Source organism: Phialemonium atrogriseum (genome assembly GCF_030411735.1).
Source record: "Phialemonium atrogriseum strain 8032-3 unplaced genomic scaffold QBC33scaffold_2, whole genome shotgun sequence".
Taxonomy (NCBI): domain Eukaryota; kingdom Fungi; phylum Ascomycota; class Sordariomycetes; order Cephalothecales; family Cephalothecaceae; genus Phialemonium; species Phialemonium atrogriseum.
The window spans coordinates 993,955-1,012,228 of record NW_026848139.1 but is presented as its reverse complement, the minus strand read 5'-3'; the positions used below and the strand labels follow the sequence as shown (position 1 = coordinate 1,012,228).

Genomic DNA, 18,274 nt, shown 5'->3' with positions numbered 1-18,274 from the left:
CGATACCAGCTGCGTCAGTCTAGGCAAATGCTTCGGTTGCTTCATCACCCTCCACGTACCCTTGGTGCCACTGCAGAGAATTCATCTGCCTAGTCCTCCACGCAAGCTCCCCCAAGTGTTTTAGTATTTGAAGAACAAACGTCAAGTCGGCGCCTGACCAGACCAGCTTTGTTTCCAATCACCACCCCCCAACCAGCAAAAATGGACTTCTCCGACAGCTTGTACGTTGGCCGGATAGCACTGGAGCTTTCCAACGCGCTCGCCCCGAAATGACACGAATTGGACTAACTCGTGGCTGTTCACTCTAGCCGGATCGTCAACCTTGTGGTTGCGGTCATTATGGTACTGGGAGGCATCTCCCAGTTCTTCCCGCTAAGATTGTACGTACCGTGTTGCTCCCGCCCTCGTCCAGCCGCCTTCAAAGACGAAGGAGGGGATTCCTCCCCGTTGCCCTTCCTGACCGTTGGATTCACACCTCTTGGGTGTCGCCCGATTGTGACAACACTCGGCGAAGAACTACGGAGCTAATTGGAACCTGCGCAATAGCCAATCTGTCGTGGTTGGATGCTATGTCATCATCTTTGGACTTGGTGAGTCGCCCCGTTTCCGAGGCTTTCCACATCATCGTCTGTGCTTTGTTGGCTAATGAAATATGTTCTCTCTACAGCTACTGGTCTTCTTGGTATGTCAAGATCTACAGCCAGCCGCTGCTTCCTTTCGCGCAGCCGAATCCTAACAAAGGCCGACAGAGTTCCAAATCCCTCCGCAGGTGTCTCGCCACGCCTCCTTCCTCTTCTCCTTCATCGGACGCGGTATCTGTACGTGAACCCCTTACCGGTTCTGTGATCATATCCCGCCTTCTCTGCCGTGTGCTGGGAATTGGTTTGACGTGACTGACTGACGCCTTTCGAACCGCAGTCTACATCTTCGTCGGGTCCATCCTCCTCCACGACAACGTGCTGCGCGTGATCGCCGGCTCGATCGTCGGCATCGTCGGCGTGGCGTACGTCATCCTCGAGTTCATCCCCTCCGTCGAGCCCCCGGCAAACATGCGCGAGGCGGACGCCGGCTGGGGCGCCGAACAGGTCTAGACGGGGCGAGGGAGCTTCGGCGACCTCCGTGGCTTCTCAAGTCGCATCTTGTTCGTTCCTCGTGTCGACAAGCATTTGTTACATCTGGTGAATTATGATAACAGGGGGGGCGGTTGAGGTGTTGTGGGGTGGGGAAGGGGATCGGAGACTGGGGTCTCGGGAACCGAGGAGGGTGAGATTCCAAGAGATCTTATATACGCTGTACGTTCAACGAATCGGTCGGAGGCACAATGGACCACCGAGTGGTGGCTCGATCGTCCATGTACGATATGGATGCCATAGTACGATTTAGCTCATATTCTTGCTCGTAATGCGTCCGTTATAATGCTTCAAATATACGCCATTGCTACTAAATATTGTGACTGCATGAAGTACATTAACCATTGCAATCGTTCTCAAGTCCTAGCTCATCGTGGGTATCCGAATTTGACCGTACATCGTCCGAATCATCAAGGGAATAGGTGTGAGGCAGGGAGGGGTATCTATAAAAAACTTCCAACAACACAACAACGAACGCCAATCATGACAAAGTTTAAACTTCATATATCAGGGTCGTCCACTTCCATCATCTCCACTTCGGGCAATGTGTCTTTGATAGCCCAGAGTGCATCTCTCGCCACCTGGACCGGAAGGGTGACAGCCAAGGCGTTCCAGAGCCACTGGTCCGCCTCAGACATGTTGATCTCCACGAAGACGATGATCTCGTTTTCGGGATGCGAAGAATCCAGGTTGATGATCATCACCATGTGCTGCACGACGACGAAGGCGAACAGGAGGGGCGGCGGCGACCGGTATTCCCACTCCGCCTCCGGCAGGTGTATACGCCCGGGCAGGACGAGATCCAGCCTGTGTTTGGCGGCCAATCTCCGGAGCCTCTTCTCGACCTCGTCCGAGATGGGGTCCGAATCGAGCTCCGAGTCGGAGCCAAACTCGTCGCCGCTCTCCATGTCGTAGGCTGCCGGATCGAACTCGTAGACCTGGAGGGTGGGGATGTATATCCGCTTTGATACCCCCGCGTCGTGCATGGCCCAGTCGATATGCCTCTCGAGAGCTTTGGTGAGAACAGGCCCGATTCGAGCCTCCATTCTGATTTGACGATAGCTGCATATAAGCGCCGACAGGTCGAATAAAGCTTCGAGAGATTTTGCGGCTATGAGAGAGGTGGTCAGCATGGTTCATCTCAAGTCCAATCGAGGAAAATAAGCTCACCTCGGAACTCGTCCGATCTTGCGTTGATGGCCACCTTCTTGCGGCTCCCTTCTGGAGCATAGACCCAGGGGTAAATATTCCGCGTCCTAAAGTTGAAGGTCCAGTCTCTCCTCAGCATCGGCCACGACCCGCGCAGTGCAATGAGTTTATGCAGATGAGCCTGTGCGTCGGTCCATTTTTCGTGGCCCTTGATTGCGCTTTTGAACTCATTGTAATCCTCCAGGTGCTTCTCGACTTGTTCGTGGGTGTCCCAGTCACTGTTCGTCTCGTCGTCCATGTCGGGATCCAAATCATCCTGAAATGGATCGCCGCTACCACCCTTGTCTCCGGCAGGCGAGTCCTCTTCAGCAGGCGAGTCCTCCCCAGCAGGCGACTCCTCTTCAGCAACCCCCTCCTTTCCCACCTCAGTAGTCGATGCATCGTCAATAGTTTGCAGCCCCTGGCCAGCCCCTTGCTCGGGTAGCACCTCGAATGTCGATGGTTTCTTGTCAACCTCTAGCCCATTTGCATGGCTGACGGGGACGACATCCGGGCCCGCCAAATAACTGCCAAATCCTAGCTCGTTCAAGCCCTGAACGGAGAGCGCATCCGGGAATGGCCGGGAGTCTGCACCGTTAGGCAGATCTGTCCTTGAAAGGGTGGTGGCTGCCTTATCTCCTTCCAATAGTATATCCATGGCACAGTGGTCGTTCAGGAGCGCATGCTGGCCCCCAAACGTCGTCTTGAAAGGATTCAGAATGGCTATGCTCCTGACGATACCGCACTCGTCCTCGTCGTCGAGGGAAGGTATTGTTAGGTGGGTATGGTCTCCTAAGATGACCGAAGCCGGAGCTGAGCAAGATGCTGGGAACACGGTGGAAGCGGACGAGGGCTCAGGAGGGGTATTTGGCCTCGGCGTAGGTGATCTTCCTCGGCGCGTTTCTGCGTCATGTTGGTTGTCCACGTCTAGGGCCTCGGGGGAGAGATTGTGGGCGGAGAACCTTCCGCTTGTGTAGTGGGGAGGCTGTCGGATGACCATAATGTCGCGTAGAGTCTCAGGTTCAGGAGATGTGCGAAGAGTTGAATCTGACATGAATCTGATGTAGGAATGAAGTCGGAAGACGGGAGGCAGCCCTCAATAAGAGTCGGCTACTAGAAGATGGGTCGAGGGGTCGAGAATGTCATGGCATCTAGCTTTGAAAGAGCGGACGAGCGAAGCAGATCGAGGCCGTCTTTGATCGCCTCCTCTTCCGATTCATTATTTACTATGTGTTGGGTCGAGGAAGGTCAATCCTATTGATGTTGAAAGGCTGGGCTGATAATTTGCTGATGTGCCTGGGATCCCCTCATCAAATTTCAGTGACGCATTCGGCTCAAAGAGGCTGGACACTCAATGACCAGCCCCGCCATTTTGGGGGTTTTGTCATCCCAGGAACCTGCACTTGCAGCAATGCCTGTCCAATCAGAGCTTGGCAGAATCAATACCCTGGACGCAATCGGCACTTAATATGAAGCATCGCAAGGATGTGTAGGTACCTGACTGCATGCTGCAGTAAAGTTGGGATAATAAGATGTACCTTGGTACGGATTACCAGGCCCCTTGTTGAAATGATGATGTTTGCCTTAGGCAATTATGCAACCTTATTAGTGCAAACATCATTGGCTCAGATGCACAGCCTTAACAACACGCGCCGCACTGTGCCCTTGACTTCCAGACTCTGTGACGCGCCCAATTTTTCTACCCGTGACGATTACACTACCACGACACACACGACGAATTGCGAATATATTTCCTCCACACTATCAACCACCCAAGATCAGTGCAGAATCCACGCGCCGACCCTTCCCTCAATTCTCGACCTTGTTTGACACCCGGCCTACTCTTTTCTGTACTCCTTGATCCACATACTGCTAAGCCATGAGCATCTCGATTCCCGTTTAGCTTATTCTCACATCCCCTGTCACGTTGCCTCACCATGGCAACCGACTGGAGCAAGCTTACTGTTGTCGAACTGCGGGCTGAACTGAAGAGGCGTGGTCTTCCCCAGACTGGCAAGAAGGCAGATATTGTCGAGCGTCTTGCTAGTGCCGATGCTGAAGAGGAAAATAAAGATGATGCAGGCATTGAAGAGGCACCAGGTGGCGAAGAAGAGACAACTGTGGAAGAGGCAGCTGTGCCAGACTCCGTCTCAGAACTAAAGCCCAAGACCGACTCTGACAGCACTCGACAACCATCTGCAGAGATTGAGCAGCCTGAAAAGGCAATCCCACCCCCAACTTCCCCACAGAAGCCCGATGTCGCGTCTTCCACCCAAATCCCCCCAGAGGAATCGACGCCCATTGTCGAAGCTACCACCCCATCCCAGCAGGTCGTCACGACCAGCACAAAAAATGTGGAGAAAGAGCCCAGTTATGTCGACACCCCGCCTGCACCTAGTGAAGTGGTCAAGGATACACGGGCAAGAAAGCGGCGATCACGGAGCCCACCCCTATCTGCAGAGGAGGATGTTCGGAAGCGTGTGCGCCGGGACGACGAGGATACACACATGGCTGAAACTGATGGGCTAGCTCAAGCAAATGGCGTTGCACCTGAAGAACCCAAGGTTCTTCCACTCACCAAGGAGCAGCTCGATGAGCAGCCCTCGTTTGCAGAAGTCAAATCTGTGGAGGCCATTGAGCAGGGCATTGAGCAGCAACCGCCCCATGCAGCTGAACATGCTAGACCAGATGTGGACATGGATGTTGACGAGACTGAGGCTCTCAAGACCCAGAATATCGCCGATGCATCCCAGTCTCCTCGCGACCTCCATCACCCAGTGGATCATGATACTGCGGATGACAATGTCACTGGCTACGGCGCCGTCAACTCCTCTTCTGGCTTGGACGAAAAGGCAGTTGTCCCTGCAATCCACCCTGCTACTTCAGCTCTCTACATCAAGAACTTCATGCGCCCTCTCCGATCCGCCATGGTCCAGGAGCACCTTGTCCAACTCGCGACTCCTCCTGGCAGCCGCTCTGACCCTAGTGTCATCCACGAATTTTACCTCGACCAGATCCGAACTCACGCATATGTCAGCCTCAGTAGTGTCTCTGCGGCAGCTCGAGTTCGCTCGGCCCTCCATGATACCATTTGGCCCGACGAGCGGAATAGGAAACCACTCTGGGTTGACTTCATCCCAGCAGAAAAAGTAGTCGAGTGGGCTGAGAGGGAGCAGTCGGACAAGGATGGCCGAGGGAATCTGAACCGCTGGGAAGTTCTTTATGAGCCAGACGATGAGGGAAACATGGTAGCTAAGCTGGAAGAAGTTGGGGCGGATTCTGCTAGACAGACTGCAAGACCCCCGCCTCCGCCTGTAGCTGGCTTCATCCCTACAGGCCCATCCCGAAGCAACATTGGCATCGAAGGCGCTCCTCTTGGTCCTCGAGGGGCCGGTGGACGAACGGGACCCAACCGAGGGCAGGTACCGGCTACTCTGGGAGAAGGGTGGAAAGCCACACGAGCCATGCCGTCACTCCACTACAGAGCGGCGCCGGAAGACCTCGCCAGGCGGCGCCTGGGCAACATGCGCTCCTACTGCTCGACCGAGCGCAACCGCGACATGGGACGAGAGGACGAGATCAACCGCTACACATTCGAAGACGAGACCTCATTTGTGGACCGCGGCAAGGAAGTCTTCATCGGCATCCGCCCGCCCCATCGGGAACGCGATCGACGCCGACGTGGCGGGGCTGCTTTTGGTGGTCCTCCTCGTGGTCCTCCTCGGGGCCCGCCACCCGGCGGCCCACCCCCTTTCCGACCACGCCCCGGTAGCGACCGGTATTTTGGCGGAGGAGGCGGCGGCGGCTCGCGTAGGGATGATGTGGGCCCTCGCTCTCGCTTGGATGGCGCCCCTCTTCCAACCTTCGGTGGTCGATCTGACAGACGTGGTCGAGATGACCATAGAGGCTCTCGATACTGATCTGATGTATCTGATCGGCAGTTACGCGGCTCGAAATGAGTCCGATCTAGGCTGCCGATATTGGGGCTTTGTGTGTTTTTCTGTTACCTGTTTCGGCGCTCTGGTTGACGACCTGTGTTGGATTTGTTTTCGCACATGCTCAGTTCGACGGGCCGCACATGGCCCGATTTCTGCATTTGAGTACGCTTAGGTGCCTCACTTTCCATGAACGACGATAGTTCATGGTCGCCTGTAGAATACTGTCCACGAAAAATAGGGGAGAGCATGGGAAGCAGGGTACAGAAGGAAGGGAGGCATTGGCACTTCGTCGGAACCTTCATAGATACCCAATACAATGTCTGAGTAAATCCTTGAGTTCCGTGTAGCCTAACTCGATTCACAACCATCTCGACGGCTCAAGTGCCCCTCCACACATTTTAGGATTGTGAGGTGCAAATTAGTGGGCGGGAATTTGGTCAATTGAGTAGGTGGTGTACAGGTATCTTGAAAATCCCAATTAAATCAAACTCAACTCCTCCAACAAAGACTGTCCTCGTGGGCCAGCCCGGGACCATTTGCCCAACATACAATGTAATTACCGGGTCCAAATATCCAAATATCCAAATATCCAATCGAATCAGGGGCCCCAATGCCAGCTCAACGCCTTCCGAGTTTCCCATCGCTATGCCCGTCCCAGCCATAGGTGGGCGCTGCAAAACCACTGACAGATGCCGAACGCCTTCTCACCCCTCTTCCCCACATCATCTTTCCTGCATCATTCCTCCTCAATCTGGGCCAGCCTTTCCGTACGAGTAGCCGAGCCCTCGGAAGAGCCAGGAGGAGGCAGGGAGAACTGTCCGACGGGGGGCAAGTCAATGTCGCAAGGGTCTGGGCCGAACCAGACCTTGACGTCGTGCTCGCTCCACTCGCGGGCGAGGGCCATGCGCGCCGCCTCGGCCTGGCAGCGGAACGACCCGAAGCGGTACTCGACGACCCTGCGCTCGGCGGCGCCGCCGACGTCGAGGACCTCGTCGACCTGGAAGTCGAGCTTGGACTGGAAGTAGGCCGTCAGGAAGGGCTCGTTGACGACGCCGGCTGGCCCCGCGATCTGCAGCACCCGCGTCTGGTGCCGGGGCCCCCCCTGCTCGGCCGTGCGGATGCGGTTCCAGATGACACGCCCGCGCTCCGCCCGCCCGGCCATGGCGAACCCGCCGGCGCCGCGGCACTGGTCAAACAGGTGCTCGGCGGCCGGCCGCTCGAAGAAGATGACCTTGGCGGCGCAGGTGCCGTGGCCCTTGTCGGGCTCGGGGGCGTTGATGTGCGTGGCGTAGACGCGGCCGGCGTTGCGGATGTTGGCGAGGAGCTCGCGGGTCGTGATGTCGGCCGGCAGGTTGAGGATGAAGAGGGAGCAGTTCTGGTGCTCCGGTATGTCGGCCGAGCGGTTCCGCGACAGGCTGATGTTGCCGCAGTAGTTGGGCGAGAAGCCCGCGATCATGCGGGCCCAGGCCTCGTGCTGCGGCGGGAACGGGCCGCGGTGTTGCTGGGAGGCGGGGTTCCTCTGCGATAGCTTCGACTCCATGGGTCGGAATACGCGCGGGCTCTCGCCGGTCGACGCCGTGTCGAAGCTCGGGTGACCTTGTTCTATCTGTCGGCGGGGAGGACTGACGAAACGACGCGGATGCTGCTGGCCTGGGCTGTCCAGAGCCGTAGATGGTTCTAGGGACAAATTGTTGAGGCGGCTTGCTAGCCATCGCTGAGAGTCATGGCTGTTTGGTCTATCTGCGGCGGTTGCCCATGTAGTTGGACTGCGCCAGTTATGGTGAACACCACTGAATCCACCGGAGGACCCCCCGAAATTCGAAAGTGAGGTGCTTCTCAGATGGCCAGAGGGCGCGTGGTGGGAAATTGGCAACTGTGGCAGCTTGGAAGGGGTACTCCACGGGGACAACGGTTGCCGTAATGGCCGACCGGGGCCATACAAAGTTCTGCTCGGTCCTGTTGGGCAGGACGGGGTATTCGTTGCGGTGGGTTCCATCGAGGAACCTGCAATCGTCTTTCCGTACGACTTTGGTGTCACTGCCCGTTCCGCGGGACTGGTGGGAGGAGATGGGATGGAATCGTCAGAGGTTCGGTCGGGACTGAATAATGGCCGGTAATATCCAGAGGAATCCAACGGAGAGGAACCCAATGGGGAGGAACCCTCCTGGGAGTCTCCAAGGCTGGTCTGACGGGTCATTTCAACAGTGTCAGTCTGGGGTCTGGATGATCTTGAAAGTGTCAGGAAATCGAGTGCGTTGAACCGCTGGTTCTGAAAGTTGGCTGTAAAAGTATGAGATGGCCATTTATATATTGGTATTGTGAGCTGAGATTGATGCCTCTGAGAGCCTGTACCTTTTCAGGAAGTGTGAAAGGTTGGGCTTGAAACCTCTGGTGATTGAATATTTTCTAAGAGAAAGGGCTCGTCCGCAGGAACTGGAAGTAAACAGTGGGAAGTAGAATCCCAAGGCAAAAAAGACGAACTGGACCCTCAAGATGTTTGTGTGAATAGAAGTGGCATCTGCTGGGTGATGTGTTACGCGAATGCGAGGGTTGATTTTCTCTCTCTCCCCGCCGCCATTGAATCGCCTTGTCTCATTGATACAATGGCTTTTGAGTAAAATGCATCGACAAGATGAATAGATAGATTTTAGCTTCTGTGGAGAGTGGAAGCTTCTCATTGTCTAGTTACCAATGCGCTCCCCAGGTCATCACTGTCCCAGACTCTTCCCATTCGTAAAGTAATTAATCAACTATTGAACCATGTGCTTAGACTTACTGAAATCCTAGAAACTAGAGTGATTCGAGTCCCTTCTCCAGGAACAAAGTATAGTGGTTGACTAGAATACATTCAAAGCATTACCTAGACGAGAATCAAAGGACATGTCAGCATTGGCATTGTAGGATAGGTAATTAAGGGAGTTAATCTTTCTAGCCCTTCTTTAAAGTAGAATCTGGAAACAGCGAATAGTAGGGGCTATTGTCTTGGCTTATTCATTGTATCGTATTTTCATCCCAAGTCCTCATGTTCTAGTGCTGATGGTTCTCTTTGCCAATTAAGCAAAACTGTGAGGGACTGAGATTGAGAGCAAAGGCTCATGTCCCCCATTCCACTTCACTTTAGTGCAAACATTGGGATCCAACAGCTTCCGCGCTGGACCTTGCTTGGGTGAGACTCTCCTCTTCCCTCTCCCCCTGTTTGAACCTCGAGTACTTAGCTTCTAAAACCTTGCAAATAGTCTTTGGTATGGGAAACGGATTGGGTTTGACAGGGGGGGAAGGAAGGATAGGTGAGGAACAAAAATCAAGACTCGGGAATGAAAATAAGACAACGTAAGATGAAACAGAGTGAAAATGATTTTCTGTTTGCCATTGCCTACTGGAACAATTATCTGTCAAGTTGCGTTTTCTTGTCCCAACACAGAATAAGACGTCATGTCAAGAGGAAGTGACATTAATCCAAGGGTCAACAAAAGCCCTCAACCCTGGAATAGCACGGCAATACCGGCGCCAAGTTTCTCCCCAAGATGTGATATTTTCTCCAGAATGCCTTAATCCCAAGCCGACTGGTCGAATCTGCAAAAAATAAATATTGTTTTTTTTCACTTTTCTGAAGCCGGCATTAAAATCAGACTCAGTCAGCCCGGGACCCTGCCCTTTCTCTCGCAGTAGGGAATATCCATTCATACACATAAGCCGGCGCCGGCATTGTCATCCCGGAGCTCTACCGAAAGATCTTGTGCTGCTCCACTCCCGGCTTCCTTGGCCTGCCTAGTGGGTCCGCCTGCAACATCGGTGCATAGGCGGGACCCGTCTGGACCATTCCGCCTTTTTATTTTTTTTTATTTGGAAGGATAATTCTAATCTTCCAAATTCCCAGAAGGGCATCGCGAGCTGTGAATAGTCCCAAGGTTGTGCGTCGCTGGCATTGATAAGTCCTTGCTCAGGGGACATACAGTGACGACTATGGCTGCTAAGACCGGTGACAGCTACCCGGACGAGAAAGCCGTTGTAGCCACCCAGGCTCCGACTTCGGACGAGTCGGTGACTAGCCGCGAGGTAGCCACGGATAATGAACAGAACCAAGACGAGGACAAGCCACAGCTGCCCTTCTCTAAAGCAAGATGTATCGCCCTGGTAGCCACGGTTACTGGGGCCAGTTTCATGAACGTGAGTTGACCTCAAAACTTCCGTCATGTTCACCGGACCGGAAAACCAGTCACTGTCTGGAAGGGGGACTGACATCCAGTTATAGACCCTCGGGATCCAAGCCGTTGTCATCATCTTGCCAACAATAGGCAGAGACTTGGATATTCCCTCGGCTAGAGTCCAGTGGATCATCTCGTCGTATACCCTCACGTTTGGGTGCTTCCTCTTGTTCTGGGGCAGGATTGGCGACATCTTCGGCAAACGCAAGATCTTCATATGGGGCTCCGCCTGGGTGGCTGTGGCAACCGCCATCAACCCCTTCTTGCCCAACGAGATCGCTTTCAACCTGTTCAGGGGCCTCCAGGGCCTGGTAAGCACAAACCGAGGCCGGGCGAGGAGAAGCCCCCCAGGTACAATGGGCAAATTGGCTAACTTGTGATAGGGAGCGGCTGCCAACGTCCCCACGGCTATCGGGATCTTGGGAACGACTTTCCCTCCGGGGAAGGCCAAGAACTATGCGTTTACAGTCTATGGTAAGTTCTGCTCAGTCACTCGCCGCCCGGGCGGATACCCTTGGGGATTGTTGATAACTGACTGTACATCTCAAGCTGCTGGTGCGCCCCTTGGGAGTATATTTGGAAATATCCTTGCCGGCTTTATTGCTGGATACACCAGCTGGAAATGGGTCTTCGGTGTCACAGCGATACTAGCAGCAATCGTCCCGGTCGCCGCGATTTTCGTCATCCCACCGCCGAAGCACACTCTGCACCAGGAAGGCGTCACAGCGAGGGCCTCGGTTGACTGGATCGGGGCAGCATTGATCACGCTCGGACTCTTCGCCCTTCTCTTCGCGCTTACCGAGGGCAACGTCGTCGGCTGGAGCACGCCGTGGATCCCCGTCCTGATCGTCGTCTCGCTCGTCCTGGTGGCTCTGTTCATCGTCTGGCAGCGCCGCCTCGAGAAGGGCGGCAAGCGGGCGCCGCTCATGAAGGTGTCCATCTTCCGCAGCGGCCGGTTCGCGGCGGCCATGCTTATCATGGGCGTCTTCTTCAGCAGCTTCAACGGTTTCCTCGTGTACGCCACCTTCTTCTTCCAGGACTACCAGGGCCTCTCGACCGTGCAGACGACCCTCCGCTTCATCCCCACGGGCGTGTCGGGCGTCATCACCGCCGCCCTCGTGTCGCAGGTCCTCGCGCGCATCCCGGCCTACATGATCCTCCTCTTCGGCACCCTGTGCGTCTCCCTGTCGAACCTGCTCTTCGCCATCCCCATCCCCCCGCACACGACCTACTTCGCCTTCGGCCTGCCCGCCATGATCTTCAGCGTCCTCGGCGCCGACACCACCTGGCCGAGCCTGACCCTCTTCACCAGCCAGGCCCTCCCGCAGGAGGACCAGGCCCTGGGCGGCGCCCTCGTCAACTCCATGGCCCAGGTCGGCCGCTCCATCGGCCTCGCCATCGCCACCGCCATCCAGACGGCCGTCATGGCCCGCGAGCGCGGCGTGCCCATCGAGCGCGCGGGGCCCCTCGAGGTCTGGGACGACGCCACCCTGCTGGGCCTCAGGGCCGCCTCGTGGTTCCACTTCGCCCTGGGGGTCACGTCCCTGCTGCTCGTCGGCATCGCGTTCCGGGGCTCGGGCATTGTCGGGAGCGCCGGCGTCAAGCAGGCCGCCGCGACGAGGCCGAGCGGCAGCGGAGAGGCGGTTATGGAAGAGGGGGATATGGTTGGGCGTGAGGGCTAGTCGGCCGTAAATAGCTGATAATAATAATAATAATAATAATAATATAAGTTACCTGATTAAACTGGGGAAGTCTGGACTCCGGAGACCGGATAGGTGAAAGGTCAATAGCAGTCAGCTGGTTCCATCACAGCGCCACAGCAACACGAAATCCTTAGTAGAAGGGTATTTATTTGCTACACGCACAGTAAGCTGACAGGAACAAGGTGGGTTCAATATCGATACCACCACCTGGTTTCGAGGAGCTTTTTCCTTGAAAGGAACACATCTGTGATCGATTCGCAGGCTCCTCGCCTGCCCCTTTCGTATACTCTAATGTATCCTATTCGTCTATCGACATGCTGCCTCCGCCTGATAGACCGTTCGGTAAGAGATGAGAGGCCGGTCAAGTGTGCCCAGCACGCAGTGCAGACAGGGCCAATGCAACCCATAATCCAATTAAGAAAAGATATACATGAAGGTCTAGATGTAGATGGATTATTTCCGATCCCGTGAACCAAGAACTATCCCAAACCCCGGCGCAACTCCTGTCCCATCGCTTCCCTTCCTATGAGATAATGCGAAACATCCCCGGTATGGGTATCCTGAGGGGTATAATGCCAAGGAAAGGAGAAAAGACTGCCATCCCCAAGAAAAGAAAAGAGGCGTAACATCGTATCGTACAAGGCTTCATATGTCTTCTCTGAGCCTTGAGAGTGAGTGCGGCGAGGGAGTTGCCCACAAAGGGGCCGAGCTGATCGAATGAAGAAGCGAGAGAAGATAATCGAACGAACCATCTCGAGATACCTGAAATTGTTTTCCCTTTTCAAGTTTTTTTTTTGTTCTCTTTTATGTTTGTGGGTTGATCAAAGGAAAAGCTTGTTGAAAGGAGCGAATATTGGTCGGTGTGTTGAGTAAAGGAAACGGTGGAAACCGAAGTGTTGGTCCTAGATTTGGTTGTCCAAATTCGACGGAAAGAAAAAGGAAAAGTTGAAACGAGCGTGGTTGGTTCTCGAGGATGGATCGTTTCTCATATTCTCTCGCAATGTCTTGATTCGTCGTGCTCGTTTTAATTCGTCAGACCGAGCTCTCCTGATATTTTCAAGATTTTGGTTCGGCATTCGTCCTCCTATCATCGACCGAAGACCGAGGGCTCAGTTGAAGCAACTTTGCGCTGCCGGCACTGAAGCTGCGCGCGTGATCCTTGCCGAGATTGATGCTCGTTGCCCTGTGGAGTCTCGAGCCTTCCTCTTCTGGGTCGTTGCCGTCACCAGCTAAGTCGCCGACTTCAGAGTCCTTCAGGATGACCTCGCGACTCTTCATCCGATTGGCAGGATGGATGACAGTGGGCACGAGTTCGTTGACTGCACCCCAGCGGGCATCCTCACGGACGACAGTGGATTGGTCTTCGTCGATTGCTCCCCAACGAGCATCCTCACCCTCGTCACTCGATGGACGGGCCTCACCGGTAGACTTGCGGTTCCAACCGGACCGTTCGTGGCTTGAGCGCGCAAATCTAGAAAGGTACTCGTCGTCCACGATAGAGATATCCTCGCCAGCAGTGTCGTGCTCATATGAGGGCGAGTTGTTGTTAGAACTGCCCTCTTCTTGCTGGGGATGCTGAACACGGATGGAAATCGCCTCGGGGTTCCCAGAGGAGCGTCGCCTTGCTCCCAGTCGGCCCGAAAGCCAAGACCCCTCAGAATCTATGGATGCGAGGGACATGGACTGGGGTTCGGGAGACGGGTCAGCCTCGTCGGGCCTTGAAGTCGTCGACGGCGTCTGTCCCGTCCCTTCGATGGATCTGTAGCCTGACGATCTAGAGGTGACATGCCTGGTCTTCTGTGTTGCCGGCAACGATGCGTAGGCCGTGTTTTCCGATTGACTCTCGACAGCAGGAGACGCTTCCATGATAGTCATGGGGATAGGATCCGCCTCGGGGGATTGCCTCCTAGAAGCGGGAGGTGACATGGGAAGTTCAGGAAGATCTTCGCGGAAGCGTGATGTTGTTCTCTTGGGAACACCCCTGCTTAATGTTAGGTGTGGAGCATAAGTCACCGAATTTGTTGAGTTTGGCGCAGGCGTTGGAAGCTGATTTGTTTGCATCGAATCCCTCGACGTGTTGGAGAAGGAGGAAGGACCCTGAGAGCTTCGTTTGTTCCGGTTGGCCCATCGGAAGATCGAAGACCACGACAGCGGCCCTTTAGAACCACCGCTCCCAGACCGTTTCCTCGAGTTCACCGATGCTTCCACCTTGTCCTCCGTTGCTGGCGGTGATTTTGAGCGAGACATCTTGGAGCGCAAGAAGCGCCTAGCTTTCGAGCTTTGGGTGACTGGTGGCACAGGCTCCCCGAGCTGCGGCGGTGAGAGGGGTGTCTCGAGAGGCATACTGGTGGTCCTGTGGAAGGCATCGAGTGGTTGGTGTTGTGAGTCCTGGTCCATCTCATCACCGGTGGTAAGATCTGGCTGCGTGCTCCACTGTTTTGGTGGCCGCTGCCTAGATGAGGTTACCACTGCTGATGGTGGATTGATTCCTAAGCCGGTTGCTTCCCGACCGAGAACGCCTCTCTCCAGATTTGGCGGAGCCTCTCCGGTTGTGGACTCGTTCGCTCTCTGCTTTTCGGCTCGCGTCGCGAGCCTCCTTTCCATCCTTTCCTGATCTCTCTGCCGCTTCCTTTCCCTTCGCCTTTGATCGCGTTCCATCAGCTCCCGCAGATCGCCAGCGCTGAGATCGTCGGCAAGGTCATCCACACGTTTATGAGCCCTGAGTGTCGCTTCTGGGATCGGCACTCTCTCCGACAGCTTCCTCCGTTGAGAGGGCACCCTCATCGGGCCAGACCCGGACTCGCCAGCGGGCGGACCCCATCTGGGATAAACTGCATAGCGTAATGTTGGTCTCGGCACGAGAGCTTCGAGGGCCGATACCTTGTAAGAGACGTATTCCGAGTCGGTGGACAGGCTAGAGTGGATGGATTCCGCCGTGGGCAAGGAGATATCGGAAGATCGATTCAGCCTGTGCCATTCTTGTTTGGCGGCACCTCCGAAACTGAGCCCAAGTCCCTTTTTTGCTCTCTTGCTGTCCTTCTTCATGGGCCTGCCCGCAGTCCAGTCGTCGGCCGCGGGACGGAGGGGCATAAAGTTGCTCATCGCCTTGATCTCGGCCTCGCGATCGTGCTCGTTTTTGCGGCGCTTCTTGCTCGACAGCTTCCTTGGCATTAGATGCTCACTATCACGCTTGTTATGCAGAGTTGGAACGCGTGCGAAGACATCTTCGCCAAGGGTGCGCCATCCATGTCCTTCGTTCCCACCAGCAGCGTCTCCTTTGCCAGGGTCAGAGCTGCCGGCAACATTGATCCCTGGTAGAGAGGGAACCGGCGGGTCGATCTTTTGTTTCCCCCTCGCGCTTCTCTTGCGACCAACACGGATGGAATCATTCCGGCCAGGAGAGAAACTGTAGGTCCGAGCTCGCCTTTGCAGCTTGTTTGGCCCCGTACCATTTCTCCTCTTTGACCAGGATCCAGTCGCGACATTGGGTTCGGCGGTCGCATCCGGAACTGTTTGACTCCGGGGCGGTAGACTCTGCTCAGGCTTCCTCCCCCGCGCGTCCTCGACGTCGGCGAAGGTTGAGGCCCGGCCCCATCTCCTCCGGCTCTTGCGCCGGAAAGGCCACAGCGCCATGGGAGAGTGACAGGTGTGTGTCTTGTCTTGTCGATTGTAGAGGTTATGTGTGGATGTGACACGGCGTGCTCGGTGGTGATGATTGTCTTGAGCACATCATGTCGATTGATTTAGGGCTGACGTCCGCAGGGAGTTGGGATGCGTTGGGCCGAGCGAGTGAGTGAGAGGCCGGGCATGTAGTGCGAAAACGAAACGAAATGATGCAGTCCTCGTGGTGTTGTGGGGAATCGAATCTAAGATAACTTAGGCGACAGAGTGTCAGTCGCAGAGTTCAGGCTGCAAAAAGGTCATTTTGGATATCCTAATTTGTGTCATACCTGAGCAAGCGCGGCCGGGTGATAGATGCTCAGAGGAATGAGCGAGAAGAGTAGGTTTAAAACGGCGGTGTGTAGTCAAAGTCGAAACGATGGCGGCAACTATTCAATTCTCCCTTTGCTAGAAATGAAATGGGATGGCGTCGATGCAAGGGAGGTTTCGATGCGAACAATCGCTACGGAAAAGAAGCTCCCTGCGAAATCGTGTCGATAAGGTGGGCAGGCGGGGTGTGTCTCACTTTGGAGAGTGGTCAAGCCGCTGTGGGACAACTGGGTGTATTTGAATGTTCTACAGCACTGGGTCCAGACGTAATAGTGCGTGTACGCCATTCAGGGATGGTTCGTGTTGCAGGGGTGGGCCTTAGACAGTATATGTACATGAACTTGTCTAGATTTCCACTGCGATTTGAAAGTATCAGAACAATACGGACTGTCGCGGCAGTAGCAGTTGCACTAGCACTAACAGGTACCCGGCATCCACCCTGGCCTGTTTAGGTTCCTTCCCTCTGCCGATCAGTGGAATTCCTGGTGACATTTTTCCCGCCATCAAGAATGAACTAGTGTACACTAGCAGGCGGTGTCAGCATGCTAACGGAGAACTGCAGCGTGCCTAGAGAGGCGTTTTGTGTGACGAGCCGACACGGCAGCTGAAAGAGGTATTCCACTTTTGCCTAGGTACTTTTGGTTTGTCCCCCCATGACCAAGCAGTTTTTAGCTCCAGGAACGATGCACTTTTTGCAGATTTACTACTTGTTGATCCGATAGTTGCGCCGTATATGTGCTACCGCAGTACGGTACATACGACGTAGATGCACCCGTGACCTGCAGGGCATCTCTGCGATCTGGTAGGCCTGGGTAGGTGGGCAAGGTGCTATTCAAGTGGCAGTTATGCATGTGCAATAGGTACTGGCGTACATGATAAGGTTAAGCCTCTGTCACGAAATCCCTCTGCCGTTCGTAATAAAGCTTACCGGTCGGCGGTCTCGATCTGCCCCGGCCCCCATGTGCTTCCCTAACCTATTCGCAGACGCAACCACCATCTTTCGCTTTCCTTCACCCGGCCCCGAGGATGGGTGGGTGGATGGGGCGGCAGAGCAGCATTTAGCGATCCCATTGCGCAATAGATACGTAGGCAATTAGTTGATTGCTACTCTGCAGTACTACACTATGTCATAGCAGCGCCAGTTCATAATGATATAGCGTCTTAACCTTCTCCCAAACGACACTCCAGACCCTGCATAACCATCCCACTCAGCGCCAAAGCAAAGCCCGGCTGCACCTACCGGTCGTTGCCTGTTAGACGGAGACACGTAGACAGGCCCCATCATCGTATCTATGTCCGGGGCGGCGCATATCGGCGAACTCTTATCTCTGCCAAATCGGGGCTCCGTTGTTGTCTCTGCGTATTGCAGTCACGAAGCAGGCCCCTCGCCTCGATTCATGCCCGAACCAAGGGCATCTAAAGAGGGTAGCACGAAATGATGGTGCAACTACGCCATTCGCAGAGCCACTGGCCAATGGCGAAGAAAGGGACAAGAAACGCTCGCCCCCCTAAACGAAAGGGGGGCGAACCAAGAAAGAACGCAAACCAGCCCAATCTGCCAAATCTCGCATGACACGTGTGGGGAAAGGCTGGAACATCCTACGAGGTTACTGGGAGAGGGACTCACCGTCACTCTGCCTCGATTCTCCTACAGCCAGCCTTCTTCTTCTATCCTCTGGCGAATCAAACGGGCGTGAGAGCGGGGTGTTCTTGGTGAGGGCCAGGAGGCGGATTTCGACGTCATCGAGGGGATCTCGATCGCGTCCGTTTGGACTAGCGACAGTTAGGTGTGCGGCTCGAGCCATGGTTACCTCCGCCCGCTCCACGCGGGAACTGTCTCCGCCTCCGCGTACTTGGTGATGTCAACCGCCACAATATTGCCTATGATGCTATCCGCCTGGAGAGGAAGCGCATGGACAACGCTCCCCGTACAAAAATATCCACACTCGGAAACGGGGTCCAAGGCAGGGTCACGAGGATAGTGCGTGCCATACAAAGGCAATCAATCTTGTATACAATCCACACGGCACAGGGCTGCTCCATTTTGGGTGGGGGGAAGGAAAATAGCTGTCGCTGTGCGGCTGGAATGACAACCAAGAATAAATCGCTGGAAGGAGTAC

The 18,274-nt window shown here is 55.0% G+C and overlaps 6 protein-coding genes across 6 annotated transcripts; 3 read left to right on the top strand and 3 right to left on the bottom strand.

The window, feature by feature from the left end:
• The first annotated feature begins 24 nt into the window (after positions 1–24).
• On the top strand, positions 25–1,444 carry QBC33DRAFT_565772 (Golgi apparatus membrane protein TVP15). The gene is made up of 6 exons (XM_060430427.1): positions 25–221; positions 309–380; positions 547–590; positions 668–682; positions 750–818; positions 919–1,444. Exons 1-6 carry the CDS (start codon positions 202–204, stop codon positions 1,089–1,091), a joined length of 393 nt encoding a protein of 130 aa, XP_060287837.1. The 5' UTR covers positions 25–201; the 3' UTR covers positions 1,092–1,444.
• Positions 1,445–1,630: 186 nt separating this feature from the next.
• QBC33DRAFT_554784 (uncharacterized protein) lies at positions 1,631–3,318 on the bottom strand (the record flags this gene model as incomplete). The annotated part of the gene is made up of 2 exons (XM_060429553.1): positions 1,631–2,241; positions 2,301–3,318. 2 exons carry the CDS (start codon positions 3,316–3,318, stop codon positions 1,631–1,633), a joined length of 1,629 nt encoding a protein of 542 aa, XP_060287836.1.
• A 716-nt stretch (positions 3,319–4,034) lies between these two features.
• QBC33DRAFT_524217 (uncharacterized protein) lies at positions 4,035–6,581 on the top strand. The gene has a single exon (XM_060426717.1). It carries the CDS (start codon positions 4,256–4,258, stop codon positions 6,236–6,238), a length of 1,983 nt encoding a protein of 660 aa, XP_060287835.1. The 5' UTR covers positions 4,035–4,255; the 3' UTR covers positions 6,239–6,581.
• A 141-nt stretch (positions 6,582–6,722) lies between these two features.
• On the bottom strand, positions 6,723–7,968 carry QBC33DRAFT_592071 (uncharacterized protein; the record flags this gene model as incomplete). Its single annotated transcript, XM_060431677.1, has 2 exons — positions 6,723–7,852; positions 7,884–7,968. The coding sequence occupies 2 exons, from the start codon at positions 7,966–7,968 to the stop codon at positions 6,993–6,995; spliced, it is 945 nt and encodes a 314-aa protein (XP_060287834.1). The 3' UTR covers positions 6,723–6,992.
• Positions 7,969–9,828: 1,860 nt separating this feature from the next.
• QBC33DRAFT_158717 (major facilitator superfamily domain-containing protein) lies at positions 9,829–12,160 on the top strand. Its single transcript, XM_060422229.1, has 4 exons — positions 9,829–10,423; positions 10,509–10,772; positions 10,845–10,935; positions 11,011–12,160. Exons 1-4 carry the CDS (start codon positions 10,220–10,222, stop codon positions 12,141–12,143), a joined length of 1,692 nt encoding a protein of 563 aa, XP_060287833.1. The 5' UTR covers positions 9,829–10,219; the 3' UTR covers positions 12,144–12,160.
• A 908-nt stretch (positions 12,161–13,068) lies between these two features.
• Positions 13,069–16,111, bottom strand: QBC33DRAFT_158690 (uncharacterized protein). Its single transcript, XM_060422228.1, has one exon. The coding sequence runs from the start codon at positions 15,795–15,797 to the stop codon at positions 13,221–13,223; it is 2,577 nt and encodes an 858-aa protein (XP_060287832.1). The 5' UTR covers positions 15,798–16,111; the 3' UTR covers positions 13,069–13,220.
• Between the last annotated feature and the right edge of the window lie 2,163 nt (positions 16,112–18,274).

Excerpts from the sequence above, each read along its gene's own strand:
- QBC33DRAFT_565772 (XM_060430427.1), top strand. The coding sequence starts at position 202 with ATGGACTTCTCCGACAGCTT. Across the intron at positions 222-308 it reads ATGGACTTCTCCGACAGCTT|CCGGATCGTCAACCTTGTGG; the intron begins GTACGTTGGCCG and ends TGTTCACTCTAG. Across the intron at positions 381-546 it reads CAGTTCTTCCCGCTAAGATT|CCAATCTGTCGTGGTTGGAT; the intron begins GTACGTACCGTG and ends CCTGCGCAATAG.
- QBC33DRAFT_158690 (XM_060422228.1), bottom strand. The coding sequence starts at position 15,797 with ATGGCGCTGTGGCCTTTCCGGCGCAAGAGCCGGAGGAGATGGGGCCGG.
- QBC33DRAFT_158717 (XM_060422229.1), top strand. The coding sequence starts at position 10,220 with ATGGCTGCTAAGACCGGTGACAGCTACCCGGACGAGAAAGCCGTTGTA. Across the intron at positions 10,424-10,508 it reads CTGGGGCCAGTTTCATGAAC|ACCCTCGGGATCCAAGCCGT; the intron begins GTGAGTTGACCT and ends ATCCAGTTATAG. Across the intron at positions 10,936-11,010 it reads CTATGCGTTTACAGTCTATG|CTGCTGGTGCGCCCCTTGGG; the intron begins GTAAGTTCTGCT and ends GTACATCTCAAG.
- QBC33DRAFT_524217 (XM_060426717.1), top strand. The coding sequence starts at position 4,256 with ATGGCAACCGACTGGAGCAAGCTTACTGTTGTCGAACTGCGGGCTGAA.